At 33.1% G+C, this 21,403-nt stretch overlaps 2 protein-coding genes across 2 annotated transcripts; one reads left to right on the top strand and one right to left on the bottom strand.

Moving 5' to 3' along the window:
• Positions 1–1,528: 1,528 nt before the first annotated feature.
• Positions 1,529–5,893, bottom strand: LOC114396690 (extensin-2-like). Its single transcript, XM_028358791.1, has 3 exons — positions 4,640–5,893; positions 1,953–3,598; positions 1,529–1,866 (listed from the first exon to the last, which is right to left on the bottom strand). The coding sequence occupies exons 1-2, from the start codon at positions 5,814–5,816 to the stop codon at positions 1,986–1,988; spliced, it is 2,790 nt and encodes a 929-aa protein (XP_028214592.1). The 5' UTR covers positions 5,817–5,893; the 3' UTR covers positions 1,529–1,866; positions 1,953–1,985.
• A 9,832-nt stretch (positions 5,894–15,725) lies between these two features.
• On the top strand, positions 15,726–19,223 carry LOC114395317 (vesicle transport protein GOT1). Its single transcript, XM_028357063.1, has 7 exons — positions 15,726–15,849; positions 15,989–16,032; positions 16,150–16,241; positions 16,327–16,407; positions 17,040–17,137; positions 17,219–17,292; positions 18,818–19,223. The coding sequence occupies exons 2-7, from the start codon at positions 16,005–16,007 to the stop codon at positions 18,823–18,825; spliced, it is 381 nt and encodes a 126-aa protein (XP_028212864.1). The 5' UTR covers positions 15,726–15,849; positions 15,989–16,004; the 3' UTR covers positions 18,826–19,223.
• Positions 19,224–21,403: the final 2,180 nt, after the last annotated feature.

Here is a 21,403-nt window from a genome sequence, read left to right as displayed (position 1 = left end):
TTGGAGGAATTTTGCTGTCCTATTGTCTAAAAAAAACCATAATTTGAGAATACTCATTAATATTCTCCTAATAATAACAAGAATTTTGATCATTAATGTTATTAGGATACTAATTAAAAAATATACTTTATTTAATTTATTAAATATTTTTAATCGTTTCTTTCATTTCAATTTATTTACCATGTATGTGACATTTAGAAAAACAAGCTTTTGACTAGTTTACGAAAGTACGTGGTTTAATAAAAATTATCATGTTTAACAAAAGAAAATAAAAATATTTTGTGAACACTAAAGACTCCTGAAAATATTAATTTGTAAATAAATGAGAATAATTTTTTCTGTGAAATTGATTGTAAACTTACTGTACTTCTTATGAAAATAATTATAAACATATTGTTTTTAGAAAATTTGAATAATAGTTAAATATATTGTATAAGTTTTCTTATTATTATCCTATTTTTTCTCATTTTTTACCACATCGCTAATTTAAATAATTTATTTTAATATTATGATATTATAAAATTATATTTTCATGTAAATTATTTTAATATTATAATATTTATAAACTTATAATGTTGTAATTAAATATAATCAAATATCGTATAATTAATTTTAAATTAATTTAAATGAATAAATAAAATATTATCTAATAAATTTTAAATTAATCAAATTTAATAAAAAATATTTAATTAATTTTGAATCAATCAAATATAACAAGATATTATCTAATTAGTTTTGAATCAATTTAGTAAAATATAACAAACTAATTATATTTAATGAATAATTAAATTGTTTGCATTATATTAATATATTTATTTTATAGTTTCAAAAATAAAAATTATGTTCATAATATATGTTACAAAATCAGGCTCATGCATAGTTGTTTAAAAGGAACTGAAAGTATATATATGTACACACATTCCATGTTAAATTTTGGTAACTGAGAATAAACATAGTATTTACTTTTATTGGCGGGGTACTTGACTTTCTCATATAATATAAGCATAAAAAATGCCACACCCAACGCACGCCCATATGCCACCATCATATTCTTCTGTCTTTCTAATTTAACACCACCACTGATCTATTTCTGACTATCAAATATTTATAACTATATATATAAAATGAATAAGATGTTTTGATATATATATTTTTATGACCATTTTATTCATAGAACTACATTTTAAGTTACTATTTTATTCATATAGTTTCTTTTACAAATCATCCACTCACTTTTATTATCTTTCTTTTTATTTAAAAAAATAAAAAAAAAGCAGTTCGGCACAGACTGCCTATTGATTAATTTATAAATTTTATTATTTATCATTAATATTATAAAAGATATGAGTGAAATGAAATAATAAATAATATATTGAAAAATTAAAATAATAATTATTTTGAGATGATTTTTTTCTTATACCACAATTGTAATGAGACGATTGTGATGTTATGCATAATATGTATATGCATATTATTATGCTTTTTTACGTCAAATATTGAAAATTTTATTGCAAACAACACAAGAAGATATAATTAAAAGAATTTTCACAATAATTTGAATGCAATCATACACTATCAACCATATTAATCTACAAAGAAACAAATAAGAAATCTCTAAAAGCCTGCATTGGCATCAACATTTCAAATCTTGCTTCCTCATTTTGGTTTGTTGCTCCCTTGAACTTAGTACCAACAAGATGTGAAAGATGGCTACCAAATAAATCGAAGCAACCTCATTTGAGTCGTGAAGATTGTAGCTTAGAGACGATATATTCAAACTCTTATTCAAAGAACTTGTACAACAAATTAAAGGCTTAACTTTGCTCCAAATGGAACTGGACTTTATTCCACAATGAATACTAGAACCTGAAATAAGTAAAAGTTTTCAATACTTTTAGATTTATGAATGTACATTAAATAAATATCTATCTATTTTAAGATTAATAACTTACATGACTTGTTGCTGCTTCTGCTTAATTCCAAGATTACTTGTAGATAGGTGGTGGAGGAGATTTGGTTGGTGGTGGAGGACTCACGTACTGGTAAGGAGGTGGGGGAGACGGCGTTGATGGTGGAGGAGATTTGTAGTAGTAGGGAGGATGAGACACGGGAGATGGTGGAGGAGGACTCTTGTAGTAGTAAGGAGGTGGTGGAGAAGGTGATGGAGGTGGAGGTGACTTGTAGTAATAGGGTGGTGGGGGCGATGGAGATGGTGGTGGGGGTGACCTGTAATAGTAGGGAGGTGGTGGTGATGGGTCTGGTGGTGGTGGTGACTTGTAGTAATAAGGAGGTGGTGGTGATGGGGATGGTGGAGGAGGTGACTTGTAGTAATAAGGAGGTGGTGGTGATGGAGATGGTGGGGGTGGAGACTTGTAGTAGTAGGGAGGTGGTGGTGATGGGTCTGGTGGTGGAGGTGACTTGTAGTAGTATGGAGGTGGTGGTGATGGAGATGGTGGGGGTGGAGACTTGTAGTAGTATGGAGGTGGTGGTGATGGGGATGGTGGAGGAGGTGACTTGTAGTAGTAAGGTGGTGGTGGTGATGGGGATGGTGGGGGTGGAGACTTGTAGTAGTAGGGAGGTGGTGGTGATGGGTCTGGTGGTGGAGGTGACTTGTAGTAGTATGGAGGTGGTGGTGATGGGGATGGTGGAGGAGGTGATTTGTAGTAGTAAGGTGGTGGTGGTGATGGAGATGGAGGTGGGGGTGACTTGTAATAGTATGGAGGTGGTGGTGATGGGGATGGTGGGGGTGGAGACTTGTAGTAGTATGGAGGTGGTGGTGATGGGTCTGGTGGTGGAGGTGACTTGTAGTAATAGGGAGGTGGTGGTGATGGGGATGGTGGAGGAGGTGATTTATAGTAATAGGGAGGAGGTGGTGATGGGGATGGTGGAGGAGGTGACTTGTAGTAGTAAGGAGGGTGTGATATTTCTTTAGGTGGAGGAGGAGATTTGTAATAATATGAAGGAGGAGGAGAAGGTGAAGGTGGAGGGGGGCTCTTGTAATAGTAAGGAGGATGGTAAGGATCTTTGGGTGGTGGAGGAGGAGATTTATAATAGTAAGGTGCAGGTGGGGATGGTGATGGTGGTGGTGGGGATTTATAGTAATATGGAGGAGGAGGTGATGGTGATGATGAAGGAGGGCTCTTGTAGTAATAAGAAGGTGGAGGAGGGGATTTATAATAGTATGAGGGTGGTGGTGGAGGTGGTGACTTGTAAGGAGAGTATGGGTGTGGTGAGGGTGAAGGGGGTGGGGGAGAGTTGTAATAATATGGTTTGTGATAAGGAGTAGGTGAAGGCTCGGGCTTGGACTTTTTGCAATCATATGGCTTTTCAGGAGCATAAGCAAACGGCTTAGCCTTGAGTACAACTTCATACTTGTCCTTGGACTTCACCTTCAGTTTGGTTCCTTCATTAAGCTTTGTGGGTATGTTACAGCGTGAGCCCTTGGGAGGAGCATGGAGTTTAGCCTTGCAAACTGTGGCTCCATATTTGACATAGTCAAAGCCTTCAACAGCAATGCTATACTTTCCATTAGTCTTAGTTTTGCCATAAGCCTTTATGGTCTTGCTCCCAACTTCACAAGTCACTTCGACCGTGACACCTAATTAACGACGGCATTAAATGTGTGAGTCACACATGTCATTGACAAATCAATCTAAAATATAATTAACACCATAGCATATTGTTTTCTTTAATTTTAGTGGATTGAAATGTTTTGTGAACCCAAAATGGGATAATATGCTATTTCTTATAACTTTATGATATATTTTTAAAACGTGTATATGAAAAAAATAAAATAAGAGTAAGTGTGTGTTAGAGATAATGAGTGTCAATTTTAAACGTTTAAATAGTACTAATAAAATTAAAGTGGTTAACCTACCTTAGCTTGTCATATTTTAATTGTTGCCTTCATTGATATATTATATAAGAAATAGCCGATTCTGAACAATATTTTATATTTTCCAACAATAGTTTGTACTTTTATTGAAATTAATTCCAACTAAAATCCTCTTCAAAAAATTGACCAATTTTCTGTTTGAAAAGAGTTATATTGGGACTTTAATAAGTAATATATGTGTATATATGATGATCATTTGCTTAATTAATTAGTTGGCATAGATCAAGATTCTGAAAAAAAAATGGTTAAAGTATTTTCTCAAATTGAAAAACGTTTTATTTCTTAATTAAAACGATTGTTAAAACAAAATAGTTGGCTAAATAAAAAAAAAGAGAAATTATAGCTGTATAAATATTTTATATAAGTTTTTTACAAATTCGGAAGAGACAAGAGAAAATATCAAATAATTAAGCGATTTAATAGCAATAAAATATAATAAAAATATGATAAGAATATTCTATTGTATTAAAAATATCAGTTTATATATAAATGCAGTTGAAGTTCTCTATACACAACAGACACATAACAATATCGATGTAATTATACAAATAAAAATATGAGCTTCACCAAGAAAAATTAATGAAAGAAGCATATATGGCAGCTCATGTCCCCAATCAAAATTTTGAAGAAAACAAAAGTGCAGTCAAATAATACCAAAAAAGTAACACGTTTGAAACAGGCATAATATTATTATAGTCCATGTATTAGAATCAGACAGTAAAACAATAAAAGCAATGTCTATACCTTTGAGGTGCTTCTTGTTGTGTGACTTTTGGGGGTATTTCCAGTCATAGCATCTGTAACAATAGACTTTACCCACAACCTTAACGATCAATGGGTGGTGATATGGAGTGTATGGAGGATACACGACTGGTGGAGGAGGGGAGTTGTAGTAGTAAGGCACATGAGGAGGGTATGGTGAAGGAGGTGGTGGAGACTTATAATAGTAAGGCACAGGAGGTGAAGGAGATGGAGGAGGAGGAGATTTGTAGTAGTATGGTGTTGGAGCTGTAGACTTCTCAGGTGGGGGAGGAGACTTATAATAGTATGGTGGTGGTGGTGAGGGTGATGGTGGTGGTGGGGACTTATAGTAGTAAGGGGGTGGAGGTGAAGGAGAGGGTGGTGGGGGAGATTTGTAATAGTAAGGTGGTGGAGGTGAAGGAGAGGGTGGTGGAGGAGACTTATAGTAATATGGGGGTGGAGGGGAGGGATCAGGTGGTGGGGGAGACTTGTAATAGTAAGGAGGTGGAGGTGAGGGAGAGGGTGGTGGTGGGGACTTGTAGTAGTAAGGAGGAGGGGGTGAGGGAGATGGAGGAGGAGGAGATTTGTAGTAGTAAGGAGGTGGAGGTGAGGGAGATGGTGGTGGGGGAGACTTATAGTAATATGGTGGTGGAGGAGAGGGATCGGGTGGTGGGGGAGACTTGTAGTAGTAGGGAGGTGGAGGGGAGGGAGAGGGTGGTGGGGGAGATTTGTAATAATATGGTGGAGGAGGTGAGGGAGAGGGTGGTGGAGGAGATTTGTAGTAGTAAGGAGGAGGGGGTGAGGGAGATGGTGGAGGAGGAGATTTGTAATAATATGGTGGAGGAGGTGAGGGTGAAGGTGGTGGAGGAGACTTGTAGTAGTAAGGAGGTGGAGGTGAAGGAGATGGGGGTGGAGGTGACTTGTAATAATATGGTGGTGGAGGAGGGGGAGACTTGTATTGATAATGTGGATCCTTGTGCTCATAAGGTGGTGGTGGTGGTGGTGAAGGAGAAGGAGGAGGAGGGGACTTGTACTCGTAGGGTGGTGGAGGTGAAGAGTAAATGTAGGGATCAGCAGCCACGGATCCCACGTTAAAGGAAATGAGAACAATTGCTAATGCAATGGCCATTAGTGGACCAAGATGACCCCTTCTATGGGGGTCATAGCTACCGGCGGTCATGAGTAGAAGGAGTACCCTCCAGCCAATGTTTATGATCCTAGCTAGATGATTTAGTGATGACTAAGAAGGCTGCATGATATGCATATTTATAGTCCAATAGTTCATATAGAGTGGAACTGTAATTAATGAGGGACCAATTCATATGTCCAGTTGATACCATTTTAATTTTAATGCGTTAAATGGACCTTCCCCAGCTGGCCTTGTGATTTTTTAAGTACAATATGTTATTTCCATTTGGTTATTTTTCTCCATATGGCTCCATTCCAACTAACTCGATTCTTTTTTATTATTATTATTATTATTGAAATTCCAACAACTCTTTTAGATATAAATCAGCCTCTTGATCTACTCTATACAATAATAAAGCAAAAGGTTCCCAAATAATGCTGTTCTCTTATCATTTCTCTCTCAGCTTCTCAGTTGCCTCTCTTGACTGAAAGAAAATTCAAAATGCTTTTTTCACCCTTTCCTTTTCCACTTGTTTTCTATTGTTTTTGTTCAGAGGGAAGGTAAAGTGAATAGTGTATTTCGCATCGTGGAGAAATCCATGAGGATCATGATAATTTGATTTGTTCAAGAAATGGCATGCAGCAGCCATTGCTACCTTTGGATAATAATTATATGTGTTCAACCATGCAAGTACAAGTATAAGACTAAAATATCGTTCATTTACATATTCTCAGTTACCCAAAATTAACATGCTATATGTGTAATTTAAGCTCCTTATGGATATGTTCTGTTTTTTTTATGAAATAATTACTTTCATTTCTTTCATGTTCTCAGATCGAGGGCATTCGATAAATCATTTTCTTAATTTTTTCTTTGTTTGGTCACATGGAACATATCTGAACGCGTCCAAGAGACTGAAATAGTTTTATTTGCGCAGTGCATAGCACTTATAAATAATTGAGTGCCCGCTTTGTAAAAGAACGGACGCAACTATTTCAAAATGAACCGTATATTAGAAACTATATTCATCTAATAAAATTATACAGCAATTTATATAATATTTCTGTCTGTCTCTCTATTATATCATTCATCTTATTTCATATTTTGTAACAAAAAAAATATTAATTATTTCACATTTGTGTATGAAATAATAATTGTTTTATTCAATTAACTTAAAGCTTTACTTTAAGTGACTTACAATTAATTCAAATTTGCATATGTCCCCATGTGCGTCTAGCTACTACTGCCATGCATATTCTAATTAAGAACCATGTTAGTGCCTTACTTTTCATCCTCTTTCTTTTATTCTTAATGGCAGTCAATGACGTGTAATATTACGTCTCTCAATTTAAGTCTAGATCGTGTTTCGTTGACTTTGTGATGATTGATGTTCATGGAAAAATAAACCATCTGATCATTATTTTTTATTTGGACAATGTTCTTAATTTAGTTCCATATAATTAAATTAAATTCGATAGTCAGAATAGATCCGTGGAGGTATTAAGTTAGAAAGAGAGAAGGATTTGATAGTGGCACAGACGTGTATATGGGGTGTAGCTGTGTCCTTTTTTATTATGCTTATAATGTATATAGGAGCTACATATTATAGGATAAAATTAGAGAAAGTCAAAGAACGAGTTTGCCTTACAGAGGAGCTAATTATGTTAAAGTCATTCAGAGGACCACTCCATTTACCTATATCGTTGCAAAATTCTCAGGTTTAGGTGTACTAGTAAAAGGTTATTAAAATTATGAAGACTTTAAATAACTCAATGATCTGTAGGGAGTGACTACACTTTGATGAGAAACGGACGTGAATTAATATATAGGAGATATAGAATTTACATTTGAGAAAATAAGAACATACTTTTTTCTTTTGTGAGGAAAAAATAAGAGCATACTTTGTTTTACACATACTAGGCATTTTTTTTTATCATAGTAGGTATTTTTATATGTAAAACAACTTTGTCTACCAAATAAAAATATTTCGTAAATATTCCCAAATCCCAACTGTTCTGGTTTTGAAAATGCCACTTATATTTAATGAGATATAGTCTTTGTAGACTGTAATTGAAATAACTAATTTCATATTTTTTAAAAAGGTAAACATACCCAAGAAAAAATAAGCAAAAGCTAAAAGTTAGACATCGCGGATCGAGTTGTGAAACACAATGGTTAAGTTGGGTCATAAACAAGGATAATTAATATAGTTACATTACACTATTTTACATTTTATAATTGTATGCTTCCATTTACGTTTTTATTTATGTTCTCGTACAATTTTTTTTTATCTTAGACAAATATAATTATATTAAGGTGGGTATACCCCGTATAAATCAAATCAATAATCAGAATAACAGTTTCAGTTTTTAAAAACATCAAATAACTAAATAGAAACAAGATAATGTAATATTAATCTTGTTCCTTATCAGTATTTTTATAGCTACCTACACAAATAAACAAAATCCTACAAATTTTGTTATTTGGCAGATCGGTTTAAGCACTCCAAGAGATTTGTGCTCCAATCATAAAAAGAGAGATGATTTAGCTTTGCTTTGCATGATATCCAAAACCAAGCACGTACCGTAATTGAGATTCGTAAAGATTCTACATCCACCTCTTGGTTAATAAACCAAACTTGTTCCGCAATAACCAAATGTCCCAAACTATCACAAACCATAAGACCATCAATCTATCATTTAATTCTTTTCTTCCAGCTAGAACTCAACAAGTGTTGAAAGTGTTTCAGTGGTTTGTAGTGTAGAATATCTGTACACCTAGCCAATTCTAACATCTGCTCCATATACTTGATGCTATCAGGCACAAAAAAACTAAGTGTTCTAACGTTTCTTCTTGGTGATGGCATAATGGACGAGAAGTCCATGTTGTTAAGCCTAATATTTCTTTTCCTCAAGTTTGATCTAGTTGACAAAGCTGTCATGCATGATTCTCAACATCAGAAAGGCAACATTTGAGGTCACTTGATATCCCCATAACTCATGATAAACAATATGTAACGTCTCTACAACTCCAAAACCCCTCTTTAGAAGGCTATACGCATTGCTAGCCGAGAAAGTTCCCGAGGGACATTGTGTCCACACCAACAGGTCCTTTAATTTTCATTTTGCTCCCACCCCATATTGTTGAGTTCCTCCATAAACCTTTGCAAAATTGATTCTTCTCAATTAAACCATTCCCTCCTCCACTCTAGTTACCAAACCCATCTCCCTTCAACCCAAGAGCCTACCTCACCAATCCTCGCATTCTTGTTTCGTGAGATGACTTAGCCGAAACATTCAAATTAAATGTGTATTATGTTCTTCTCTTTAGTTTTGTTAGGTCTTTATCCTCAAGTGGTTGCATCGCGATCACTCGATACACGAGATTAAGAGTTAATTTCTACTACTGTGTAGTGATGTGCCTCCCCTGGGCACTTCAGGGTGTTGTTGTATGGGATTGGGTTTCACCATGGTTCACTCTTGATCGAGTCATCATAATTGTATTGGAGGGGAACTAGGATTCAACCTAGAGGTAACTTTGATCCAGAGAGTAGAATTATCTATACAAGCATTCAATTTCATTGCTCATTTGAGATTTAATTTGCCACTATATAATATCAAGAGATGCAACAGTATAATATATAATCATATTGTCTTATGCCAGACTGGTTGATAATTGATAGTCACCTAAGTCGTCTTATATGGATTTTATTTATATTTTTTATATTCTGTATTAGTTTTAAAAGATAGTATATGGAAAAATATTAAAAAGAGAACATGCACTGAAAAGGAAAAAAAGAAGAAGTCATGTGACGAAAAATTTAATTTTGCTGGTCATGATCTGATCGTGTCGAAAAAAGTAAGAAATAATCAATTAGATTAATATTTGAATATTCTTTCGCTGCCTCCATGTCGAATTCCCACGTAGTGATGTTCATATTTTCAACACCACCAATTATGGCAAACTCCCATGTGCCCACGCTCATCTTATATATGAATAATGACTTATGATTATTGATTCAGGATCCTCTCCATTAAACTACACTCTACAGCTCCATGTCGTTCTCACGTTCGCATTTTGAAATGCATAATTAATAGTTTAATAGCACTCGATCATTATCAAAAACTGAAGAAATACTTTATCAAAACGGTCGCTACTCACTAGAAGTTTCCGTGCAGATAATGTTTTTTATTTTTTATTTTCTTTTCAAACTCTTCTTAGGAAGCAAAAGTTATTACCAATAACCATAGAACAATAAAATGAACTATTATCAATTAAAGCACTCACAATAATTTAAAATAGGTTAACAGGGAAAATCGAAAGTTGGTGCTCCAAAATTCAAGTCTTCACTTATTTGCGTTTTGCAAGCAATGTTATTTAACTTGTAGAGATAGTTTAACGTTACGCGTTCTATACCCAAAGAAAAAATCTCGCGAATCACGTTAATTGTTTAGGTCTTCAGCTTTATCTACATCTTGCAGTTGAAAAATGAAAGTCTAATCTTGTGTGAATTAAAATCTCCAGTATTATATATACCATGATTTTGAGAACTTGACTGGCATCGTTAATCTCTTCAGAAGGCAGCATGGTGATTTTCCCTTTCTATTATGATCAGTGGATAATTTGTTAATTCCTAGACTCTTTGAGTCACATGATAGTTCGTATTATATATCAATTTATCCACGCTTTATGATCTCAATTCAATATTTTGACCAAACTACTAAAACCAATCCATTTTTTAAATGTAATTTTTCTTGGTGAATTTTGAAATTGTAAAATTAATTTTCTCGGGTTTGATAATTTAAATTTTTTATTTAGGTCATAAATTTAATTAAAATTTGTTAGACCATATTCAATGGAGATAAGGGAATTACGATTTATAACCAATTTTCAATACGTTTGGTTTCTTAAAAATTAAGAAAAATAAATAAATAACAGATAAATAAATATCCCCAATATGCTTGTAGACAAATATCCACTTACTATCTGGAAGGGATCGGATATGATTTCCCAAGTGCTCCATGCATCCTGTGTATATTTCTTGCTTGAATTACAAATATATGCCCAGTGGTATACTTTCAAGAAAAGTTATCTAGTACTCTAGGGTTCTCTTTGTCTTTTTGTTATGTTATTCCTCAGTTTAGCATACAACAAATATTAAGTTAATGGTCAATAACTTCATCAAAATGTACGTCCCCTCGAACCTGCAGCCAGCATGTGTGTTGGCTTGCATAGACAATTATTTGCGTAATTTTATAAATTACTGCTATTTTTTTATAAGACAAATTTATCGATAATGCGCGTGTAAGGGATATTTGTAACAAAAAATACATTAATTAAGATGGGTTATGAAATTATACAAAAAGAAGACATGCAAGAAGCAGGGTTTGGCCTACCACTCATGTTAGGATATAGAAGTAATTAATTCACAGCTTAATTAGCCTTAAGCTAAAAACCAACTCCATATTGATCTCCTCATCTGAATTTAGTTGTATAGAATTGAAACATTTAATTTCTATTTCGCTTAATGTTAAAAAAATTTCAACAAAACATAATTTTTAAGAAGAAAAAAAAGTTATACTCACAGTATATACATAGTCATTCCCATAACTTATTATTTATGAAAAATTTCTTAACTTTTAAAATAATTCAAAGGATAATTTGTGATTAAATAATAATATAAAATTTTATATTATCAGTATATAAAAATGAAACTTTATTTTTAATGTAAATCTATAATTGAGATTAATGTAAAAGTACATTTAATTAAATTAATTTAATAATTTAAAATCATTGATATCAAAATTAATTTTGCTTAATTTTAAAATGAATAACTTAAATAAAATATTTTACCGATCGATACAACTGTTAGGAAACTACAGAAACACTTTTAAATCCTCTAAACTATCTGAATTAACTTTTGTATATTAAAAAACAACTATTTGATCTTTTTAAGAAATTACTCCATTTAAACCAATTCAAACACGCAAGTATATATTCCATTTATATTAATTAATTACGAAAAGATAATTGCTTATTTTATGTGGTACAGTAGGTTGCAATGATTACAAACATTATATAGTATATAATCATTCAGTTGATAAATCATCTATAAAATTTCCAATAAAACGACAAACACTTTAGCACGTGATTAGCGATCAAGGGGGAAGAACAATTCGGATCAGCAGCCACCACATCATGCAAAAAGTTCGACAAATTTTAGTATTTTAAGGCTTTCATAAAAGTTTAAAAATGTATAGTTACATGGCATATTACACTTTGGAGAGGAAAATAACCTCACAACTACCAACGGCTAGTTGAAAGCTAATTAAATTTTGTGTATGGTATGCCCATGTGTTCTCTACTCTTCCCTGATCTCGTGCTACATCGACACGACTTTCAAAAATCATCAAATGATGCATATCAGTGTATATTGATATTTTTATGCATGTATAAAAAATTCTATAAGATTAATTTTGAATGAAGGATAAGAATTCGTTTTGATATGCTTGAACTTTGAAGCACTGACAAAAATGTTCAGCAACTTATATCTAAAAGTTATTCTTTGCATTTTAGTCCAAATTTGTATACCTTTTTTCTTTTCCTTTAACTTTTTTAAAATATTAATTTATTGATTCTTTATTTCAAAATGAAATTCTAAGATAGCATTAGTTATTACATTTTCAATTATAGCCTTGTTGAAAAATAGAAAGAAATAATGATGCATAAAACATCAAAGCAATAAATAACAAAGATAAAAGATTATTAAAGAGAGAAGAAGAGCAACCAATTTTTAATTAATTTCAATTCCATTAGTAAATTCTTTTTTATATGTAAGAATTACATGCACACATGTATAAGATAATTTATAATAACCTCACACACTTTATTCAACTAATTGAATTAAATCTTCTCGATATTTTTTTGGTTAATTCTAGTTCTTAAGATATCTACTAGCTCAAATACATTCCACATCACTTGGCATCTTGGTTGTCAAAATCGCATTTTAAATCATACAATCGTACGATTCTACAGAGCCTTCGCGAGTTAAAACGGCAGTAGAATTGAAATCCAAGTAGATTCGGGTGAGTTAGCGTAGACTCGCTAGTCTACGTTAGGTTTGCGAAAAAATGAAATGACATCATTTCTTTCATTTCATTTTTCTTTCTTCCTCCTCCCTTCGTGCTTGTGTCCTAGTGCATGTTGTTTGAGGGTTTGTGTTTTTCCTTCTTTCTCACTCCATCCTGGTTATTCCGTCACTCCATCACAACAATGCAACTCCAAAAGTAAGGGCAAGGTGCTCCATGCTCATGCGTGGTGGCTGCGGCGACGGTGCGAAGCAAAAGTGCGAGTGGCCGAAATGTCAAGTGCGTGTTTCTTCCGTGAGACTGTGACCGTGCGAGTGCGTGGTGGCTGCGACAACGGTGAAGTGCGTGGCCACGACAACGTTGAAGGGAGTTAGACAGAGTCACTAATTATTGTTCTCTTTTGTATTCTATTTTCCATTTTCATCCTCTGTGACAGGTTTTCTTCTTTTTCTATTCTCTGTTTGAAGTTCTCTTTCATTGTTAAATTTTTAGGTTCTAGTTAAATTTGTAGTCTGACTCTTTTGCTTACCTTGATGTGGCCAATCTGATGACACTCGACCTCATTGGTCTTCTCTTTGAGTTTATGTTTTTGTTGTTTCCTTGTTTGGAGAAATGCAACATTATTTCAAGTCTTGTGCGTTGTGTTTTTTCTTATTTTTTGGATGGATAATCATGTTCATGTCCATTAATGGTGTACCAAGCATTGCATTTTTGTTAAACAACAATAACTATTATTGTGGATAAATATTACTCAAGAGTCTGAGACTAATAATAGAATACATGTATATGTACAAGTTGCAACTATAAAAATTCACTTCCCTCTCCCTTTGCATTCATATATCTCCCGAGTGTGTACTATTTGCATTCAACTGCAGAATCACAAATAGCCATTGTAGTGAGGCATTGAGTGTTATACCTGCAACGTGAGTGAGATTCGACTCCAACAAGTATAACCATCCTTAAGCGATAGATATAAGGTCAATTAGAATATCTAAGAAACATATCAAAATATGATTATTATATTGAGAATATCTTAGATGAATTTGATTTATTTTATGGTTGAAATATTTATTTATGATTTTATATATATGAATATTAATATATTTTTTAAATTGAGTAAACTCTTATGAGTTACAATTCGATTCTATAAATCGAATTTATGGAGTATAAACAAGTTTATGTAGAATCATGAGTCTAACAACCTTTCTTGGTATTATTTAATTATATATATATATGAGAGAGAGAGAAATTGAATAAGACTTTTTTTTCTCAAGTGAATAAGAATAAAATAAGTAATCTTAATGGTTGATAAAAAAAACAATTAATATTTTATCACATTCATAATTTATTATGTATTTATACGTAATATTGATATAGTCAATTTTTTAATCAAGGTTAGAGATTACTTATTTCACTCTCTAGAGTGAATTGCCTACTTCATAAGAGTTGGATTCCATTGAATGTATTCTCAAATGATGAATAAATCATTTTGCAACTTCACATATAATTATCTCTTTCTTTTCTCTACTATATGTTCCTCCCATTCTTCCTTGGCCATTGTTTACGAAGCAAAGAATCTTTTTTAAGTTTGGCCGAAACTCGATGAGACTTCTAACAACCAACCATTCTTGTTGTAAAGGTCTCTATCATTAATGCTAACAGCCAAGACACGAACTGCTCCTAATTGAAAAATTCTTCTAAAGGCTTATCTGGTGGGCGATCCTCCTCTGATGCTAACTTCTCTTCACTTTGTTTGACATGCTTCAAAATTTGTATTATCCCTTGATAACTGCAAGAATGTTGTGCTTCCATGATAAAAAAAATTAAATTTCCATTATCCAATTCTTAGATATTTGAAAAAGTTTGAAAAGTGAAGGTTGGTAGAACTTAGTGGCCATGAATTAGATAGCTCTAATACCATGCAAGGTATCAGGCCAAAATCGAAGGAAGGAAAGGAAAAATATAACAGAAAATAAAAAAAGAGAGAGAGTTTATTGTGTAAAGTTGCTTAGTTTGTCAAACCAGACCCTACGAGTTTGCTTTAGGTCCTGTTTGAATAAGTCTCTTTATTAACATTTATAAAAAAAATTAATAAAATAAAATAAGTTTCTTTTGTAAGTTAAAAATAAGTTATGCATATAAACTTCTTAAATCTACCAAATTACTACCATTTAAAAAAGCATTAAGTTCAAATTTCATTAGAAGAGTACAATGCAAGCAAGTACTATAGGAATGGTGCTTGACTTAACAATTGGGCTGAACGTTTGCCTAAAGATCTTGTTGCTGGAGCTGAAGGTTTCCATTTCATCCATTACCCCACCAAGATTTGATGATATAATTTGATTCTTCTTTCAAGAACCTAGCACTGCACTTTGTGAGGAAAAAAGTTGCTCAATCAATTGTTGCTGTCCAATACATTCCTGCAGTTGCACGCAAACATCCTCACTTAATTCTGTTATGGTATCTACTAACAGTAATACTCTCAGAATTATCCACTATTTCTGTATACATGTGATTGAATCTAATCTCTCAAAATGAATGAATCATTTTGCATCTTTTTACACATAAACTATCTTTGTTTTCTCTGCAATATTTTCCTTTCTTCCTTAAGCTCTGATGCTCTGGTTTGATATCTAACAAAGACATTAAGAAATTATAAATAATTGGAACACAAACAAAATGTTAATATCATTTTCTTAATCTGTGTTAAATTATTATGTGCCTTTTTTTACCACTAAAAATTTGTTTATTCTACATTAAGAATTAATTCCTAATATCGTAGACATGTGTCTTAATTATTTATTATGCGTCCAATTTTCCACCTCCCAAAAATGGTATTTGTTTGTTTGGGCTTGAACCCATGAGGCCTGTGATAACAAGTAGATGGCCCAGTGACTGTCTCAACCTTAGTTTTTAAAAAAGCAGAAGCAGAAGCAGCATCAGCATCGAGTATCCTCTTCCTTCTCCTTCTTCCGCATCAACTCGTCTTATTAGAGGTGAATTTTTCAAAACTTGTAGTTATTACTCATTTTTTTGGTTTGTAATTTTAAAGTTAGTCACAGGAATTAGGGTAAGGGGCAGTGTATCTTAACTCATGATCTGATCACTCTCCATTTTTTGTCAATTATTGTGCAGTTTTTACTAATCAATTATGGCTTACGAGATAACCGAGATAAAGAGTAAGTAAGAAGCATTGCAATGCCACTGCATTCTCTTTTTTGTTTATTCTAATTTAAGTGTTTGAACATCATTGACACTGTGTGTGTGTTTGTGTGTGCATGTTTGACCTTGGACAGAGATTGGTATAGGCCTAATTGGTTTCGGCTTATTTTTCACATTTCTTGGCATAATTCTTTTCTTTGACCGTGGTTTGCTTGCTCTGGGAAATGTGAGCCTTAATTTTCTTCAATCTAATTTATCTTTCGTCGAATTGAGGTTGCTATAAAGAACCCTAATTTCGGTTTTGGTATCAGATTTTTTCCTTGGCAGGGGTTGGCATTTTGCTTGGTTGGCGTTCCACGTGGGCACTTTTCACTAATAGAGCCAACTTTAAGGCACTCTTCTCTCCTTCCCTCTTCATTACAAAATTGTCTGCATTAAAATCATAGAGCTTGAATTGAATGCAGATTGTGGATCTGTTAAACTAGTTAGATTGCTTTGCCTGTCATGTAGCAGATGATAGTTTTGTAAAGTGATGGTAACGAATATATACATGACAAGAAGCGTCTTCAGATACAACTTAAAATATCTGTCATCAAATTCTAAATTATGTTCAGAATAATCAGAGCTTTCCTTCCAGCACTCCAACTAAATGCATGTGCTAGTTGTGATATATGGAGTATCTCAAATTTATTTTTGACATACATAACCCATAAAATTTCCAAGTTTCCTGATGCCTCAGTAATCTGTCTTACTCCAAGTACTAACCTTGATGAATTAAAGATTTATTTGCTTTGGATTTCCAGCATCTCTTTCTGTAATGAAACATTAAGCCCCGCAAATGTTCTATTTGAATGGATGCCTGTGTGTTTTATCTTTCGTCCTTTGTTCTTCTACTACTACATCATGTCTTAACGTTAGTTGTGAGTGTCTTTATCCACCTTGATATAGAATTTCAAAATACTTTATGAATCAATAATGAAACATTCTATATGGAGACAACTAGCTTGCATTGCCATTTTTGCAGGGTTCTGCATCATTTCTTCTAGGTCTCTTTTTCATCTTTGTGAGGTGGCCAATTGTTGGTATAATACTTGAAATATACGGTTGTGTTTTTCTCTTCAGGTTAGTTGATCACATCCTTCTTGAACTCTATGAGACTACAAAACTTATTCTACACTTTATTATTGATGCTTTTGGTTGCAGTGGATTTTGGTCATCTATCAAAGTGTTCCTCTACCATATCCCTGTTGTTGGATGGATTATACAGTTTATCTCTCGTAAGTTTTCTTGTGAAAATTCGTTCTCAAGACTTCATGGAAGCATTAATATATTTGTATGAAAATTGCTTATGTAAAATGTAAATTCTATTAAATATAGATATTATAGTTTTATGATGGCTTTTAACTACTATTTCAAATAATGATTGGTGGTTCTATAAATGTGCCTATATCAGTTGATTCAGTTCACAATCCATTTATTTTGACTTAATTCAATTCAGAGAGAAATTTAGTGTATGTGTAGAGAAAGAGAGTGGAGAGGGGTAGTCAGAAGTTTCAGGTCTATGGGCAGTAAGGAAGCAGGGCCCTTATAAAGCCTGCATATATCTATCTTTCTCCTTTCAGAACCCTCAACCTCCTTCCTTTTTCTCTTTGCAACACCCACTCTCACTTTTTGTTGAATATGTAAGATGTATTTGAAATGTGAATGTCTTTTAATTTTGTTTGTTTCCTTGACTTTTATTAGTTATTTTCTTGCATGTTTTGCTTAAAACCTTTTGTACCTGTCTTAGGGTACAATGATAATTTTCCCTTGTGTGTCTCAGTCCTCCTCGTCAATCTCCATCAATTTCCGCCATCTTCTGTTTTAAGTCCAAAGGGGTGTGGTACCTACAAAGGCACTCCGACACCCAAGTTAGATATCCACCCAATATAGTAAATAGGAGTAATACATGAAAATGAAAGTGTGCTACCTTGAGAGTCTAACCTTTTATATACACATTCTAATGGGTCATACTGTCCATTGGCCTTACTTTTGTCTTAATATGATGCTAATCCAAGATTACCTGGTGATGATGTCTTAATAATGTTTTGATTAAGATAAACTTAATTCTCCATCCTTGACTAGGTCTGTAGAGTCTTTGAGGGACCAACACCTGTTCAGCTCAATGATAAGCTAAGATTCCCTAGGGTATGACCTAGGGGTTCTAGGCCATATGGGTATACCTATGACTTTTTATAGTTAATCATGAATATGTCAAGAATTTGGATTTTTTTTCCTGATTTTTGAGTATATATATGTATTCAGTATAAATGATATAATCTGCATATATAATTTTGGAGTAGTGGCCATCTTGCAATACATTATACTGCTAGTGTTTTTGGGGATTGACCACTATGTGCTGCTATCCAAGATCGATGACTATTCAGTAGCAGGAGTGATTCTGGTGTTATTAAGGTTTTCAACCAGTCTCATGTTAGCTACCCACAAGGGATGACTCATGTGATAAGCAAGATTATGATGAGGGCCTGCCCTAGTATTTCATAAAAACAAATATCAATTGTCAGTAATACGAAAAACAATGTTCCTTGGCCTCTTGTTCACACATTCTGGCTTATAATGGCCAATTTTAGTCAATATAAAAGGCAATTGCATATTTGCATTAAATCAAATTGAAACAATTGATATTCTTGCTCTGAGATTTTCAAACTAATTATTATTCTGTGTATATGACATGAATAATTTAGCTACAATCATTTATGGTGATTTGGACAGTGCTTAATATTTGTTTCTACTATTTTTCAGCTCCTTGATTGTCACAGAAGGGATTTAACGGATAGCCTCTTAGTATATGGCTAATCATGGGTTTCGATTGTCTTGGTAATTTTTCCAATGACTTGTGTATGAATGCAATGTCTTGGCTAGTTTTTCCAAGAGTTTGCATCAGGCAAATTAGCTTCCTTTAGTGAGAAGTATCGCAGCATGCAATTTATGTAAAAGAGTTGGTACTTGGTAGGCTAATTTTGTTGTTTCAAGGCTCATATATACAAGCTGGTTATGCTGTTCAGGCTCGCTACTGATGTCAGACTGAACATATGTTTACTTTTGGCTTTATGCGCCTTGTCATTGTCAAGACCTCGCCAAAGGATGTTGAAATTCTTTTTGTATATTTTTGGTTTATGAAAGATTCACGGGTTATTAGTGTTAGTGTTGGAATTAAACCTTACACTGTCAAAAACATCTAGAGAAATGACTTGGGTTTTCATGAATGGAGCCTTTCTATTATAATCATTGATCCATAGAAAGATTTAAAAAATGCGAATCACCTTTTTCAACATTGATTCTGACCCTAGAGGCTTAGACCCAACCACGCTATTTAACATGGTATTAGTATGATACTAAAATGAATTTGGCATTTCACATGACGTGAAATTAGATTTATACTTCTAACAATTAGCAAAATTTGGCATTTTTAAAACTTCATAATCGTTGATGAATGCTAATGGGGAACTAGAAAGAATGGCATGATAATTTATTAGGAGATATTAAGGTATGTAACAACAAGGTTTTATCTGTATTATACCATATTATTTAACACAATTGAAATTGGAGTTTAAGAAATATTATTAAGTCTAAGATCTTCTTTCATGATTTTTTTCATTGTTCTCTTTAGTTTTCCTTTTCCTCGGATTAAAAATCATGTCATCTATTTTTTGAACTTGTGTCTCTTGAGGTTTTCATTTGTATTTGTCCAAATCATTTTAACTGATTTTTTTGTCATATTTTCCTCAATAAATGCTATATTAATATTCTCTCATATAATGTCACTATGTGTTTTTTTTTTTTTATGTACATTTAAATCTGAGAGACATCACATAGTGGACATCCAATTGAAAATCAAACCTTATTTTTTATTTTCAAGATGGAAAACAGGACGTCACATTCTCTGATTTGATTTGATTTGCTTTTTCAAAAAATAAAAACAGTTTTCTTTCTTCTTTTTTTTTTTAAAAAAAAAAAAAACTGCTTTTAGAAAAAATAAAAACATTTTTTTTGGTAGCGTATGTTACCTAGAAATTCTATTCATGTGAATATAAGAGCCTTATTACTTTAAACAAGAACTAAAAGGTTTCACTTTTAGAAATATCCATAAAATCAGGTGGCAGGTGGGTAACAACCATAGCAGTACAAAATCCCTTGTTCGAAATTAGATTTGATTATGTAACGCTTTTTATTGTAACTCGAGTAAGCTTCCAGGCAGATAACCGTACCAACCAATCAATCACTGGTTGAAATTATAACAGTTCACTCTAACATTCATTGTGTCTCAATCTTGATTCCACGTTTATTTTTGTTTACCTGTCTATATTTTGTTCAACATCGATAATTAACTCCCACACTTTTCTCTCTCTCTTTTTATCTTTCTCCATTGCTCCAATTTTGTCATTCACACTCGAACTGACTACACTTTCTTCTTGGGATAAGTTTTGATCGAACCCCTGGTTTTGATATCCAACACACTTTTTAAGTTTATTGCACAATCAGTTATACGCAACGTCCCCACTAATGTTCAAAACATCATACGGATGGTCACTTGTCAGCTTCGCATCATGTACCTATTTTTGGAGACATAACATAGTTGTTGTCGCAAATTTAATTCTGGGTCAACATTGGCATTTCCCGTTTCACGTGTATTTAAATTTTACTTAAAAGAACTTGAAAAATAAAGAATATATAGACAAAAATATGTAAGCTTGCACCTTCCTATATTACTATATTTTGTATATTGACAAGGGAATCTACTTTTCGAGTAATGCTTTGCTGCCTTACAAGATAAAGTTGCTTTCAACGCTAAAGGACATGAAATAGTTGGAGAAAAAAAATTGGGTTTAGGGCTTTTGATTTCATATTAGCGAAAAAATACACAAGGTTATTAATTCTTCTTCAAGACTATGGTGGTTGTCACGCACCCAAGTGTGTATCTAAACTTTTATGGCCTTTTTGTGAAATTAAAATCATTTTAGAAAGTGTTATCAATGAGAAAGAAATTAGTTTACTATTGTGACTTTTGGCCACGGAATACTGAAACTGTGTAGTGTCACGTAAACTAGTGTCAAGTGGGCCAATTAAATAGTATGTCTTCAGCTTCTTCTTGCGACCAAGGAACCAAAAAGCTAAAGCAAATGGCAAACGTGGAAGCTCACTATAAACAGGATCGATGTCTTTCGTCAAAAAAACAAAAGCTTTAACTAATTTCTTCTTTTTTTTTTGGTGGCCAAAACTTTCAATTACTACATGCTTGCTCTTTGCTTTAATTCATTATGGTAAAATGTTCAATTTTTCTTTGGGTCCACGATTACGTTAAAACTTTCAAATTTGCCACATGCACAG

The sequence above is a fragment of the Glycine soja genome, chromosome 18 (genome assembly GCF_004193775.1).
Source record: "Glycine soja cultivar W05 chromosome 18, ASM419377v2, whole genome shotgun sequence".
Lineage (NCBI taxonomy): Eukaryota > Viridiplantae > Streptophyta > Magnoliopsida > Fabales > Fabaceae > Glycine > Glycine soja.
The sequence above is the reverse complement of the archived record's forward strand: the minus strand, read 5'-3'. Positions and strand labels throughout refer to the sequence as shown.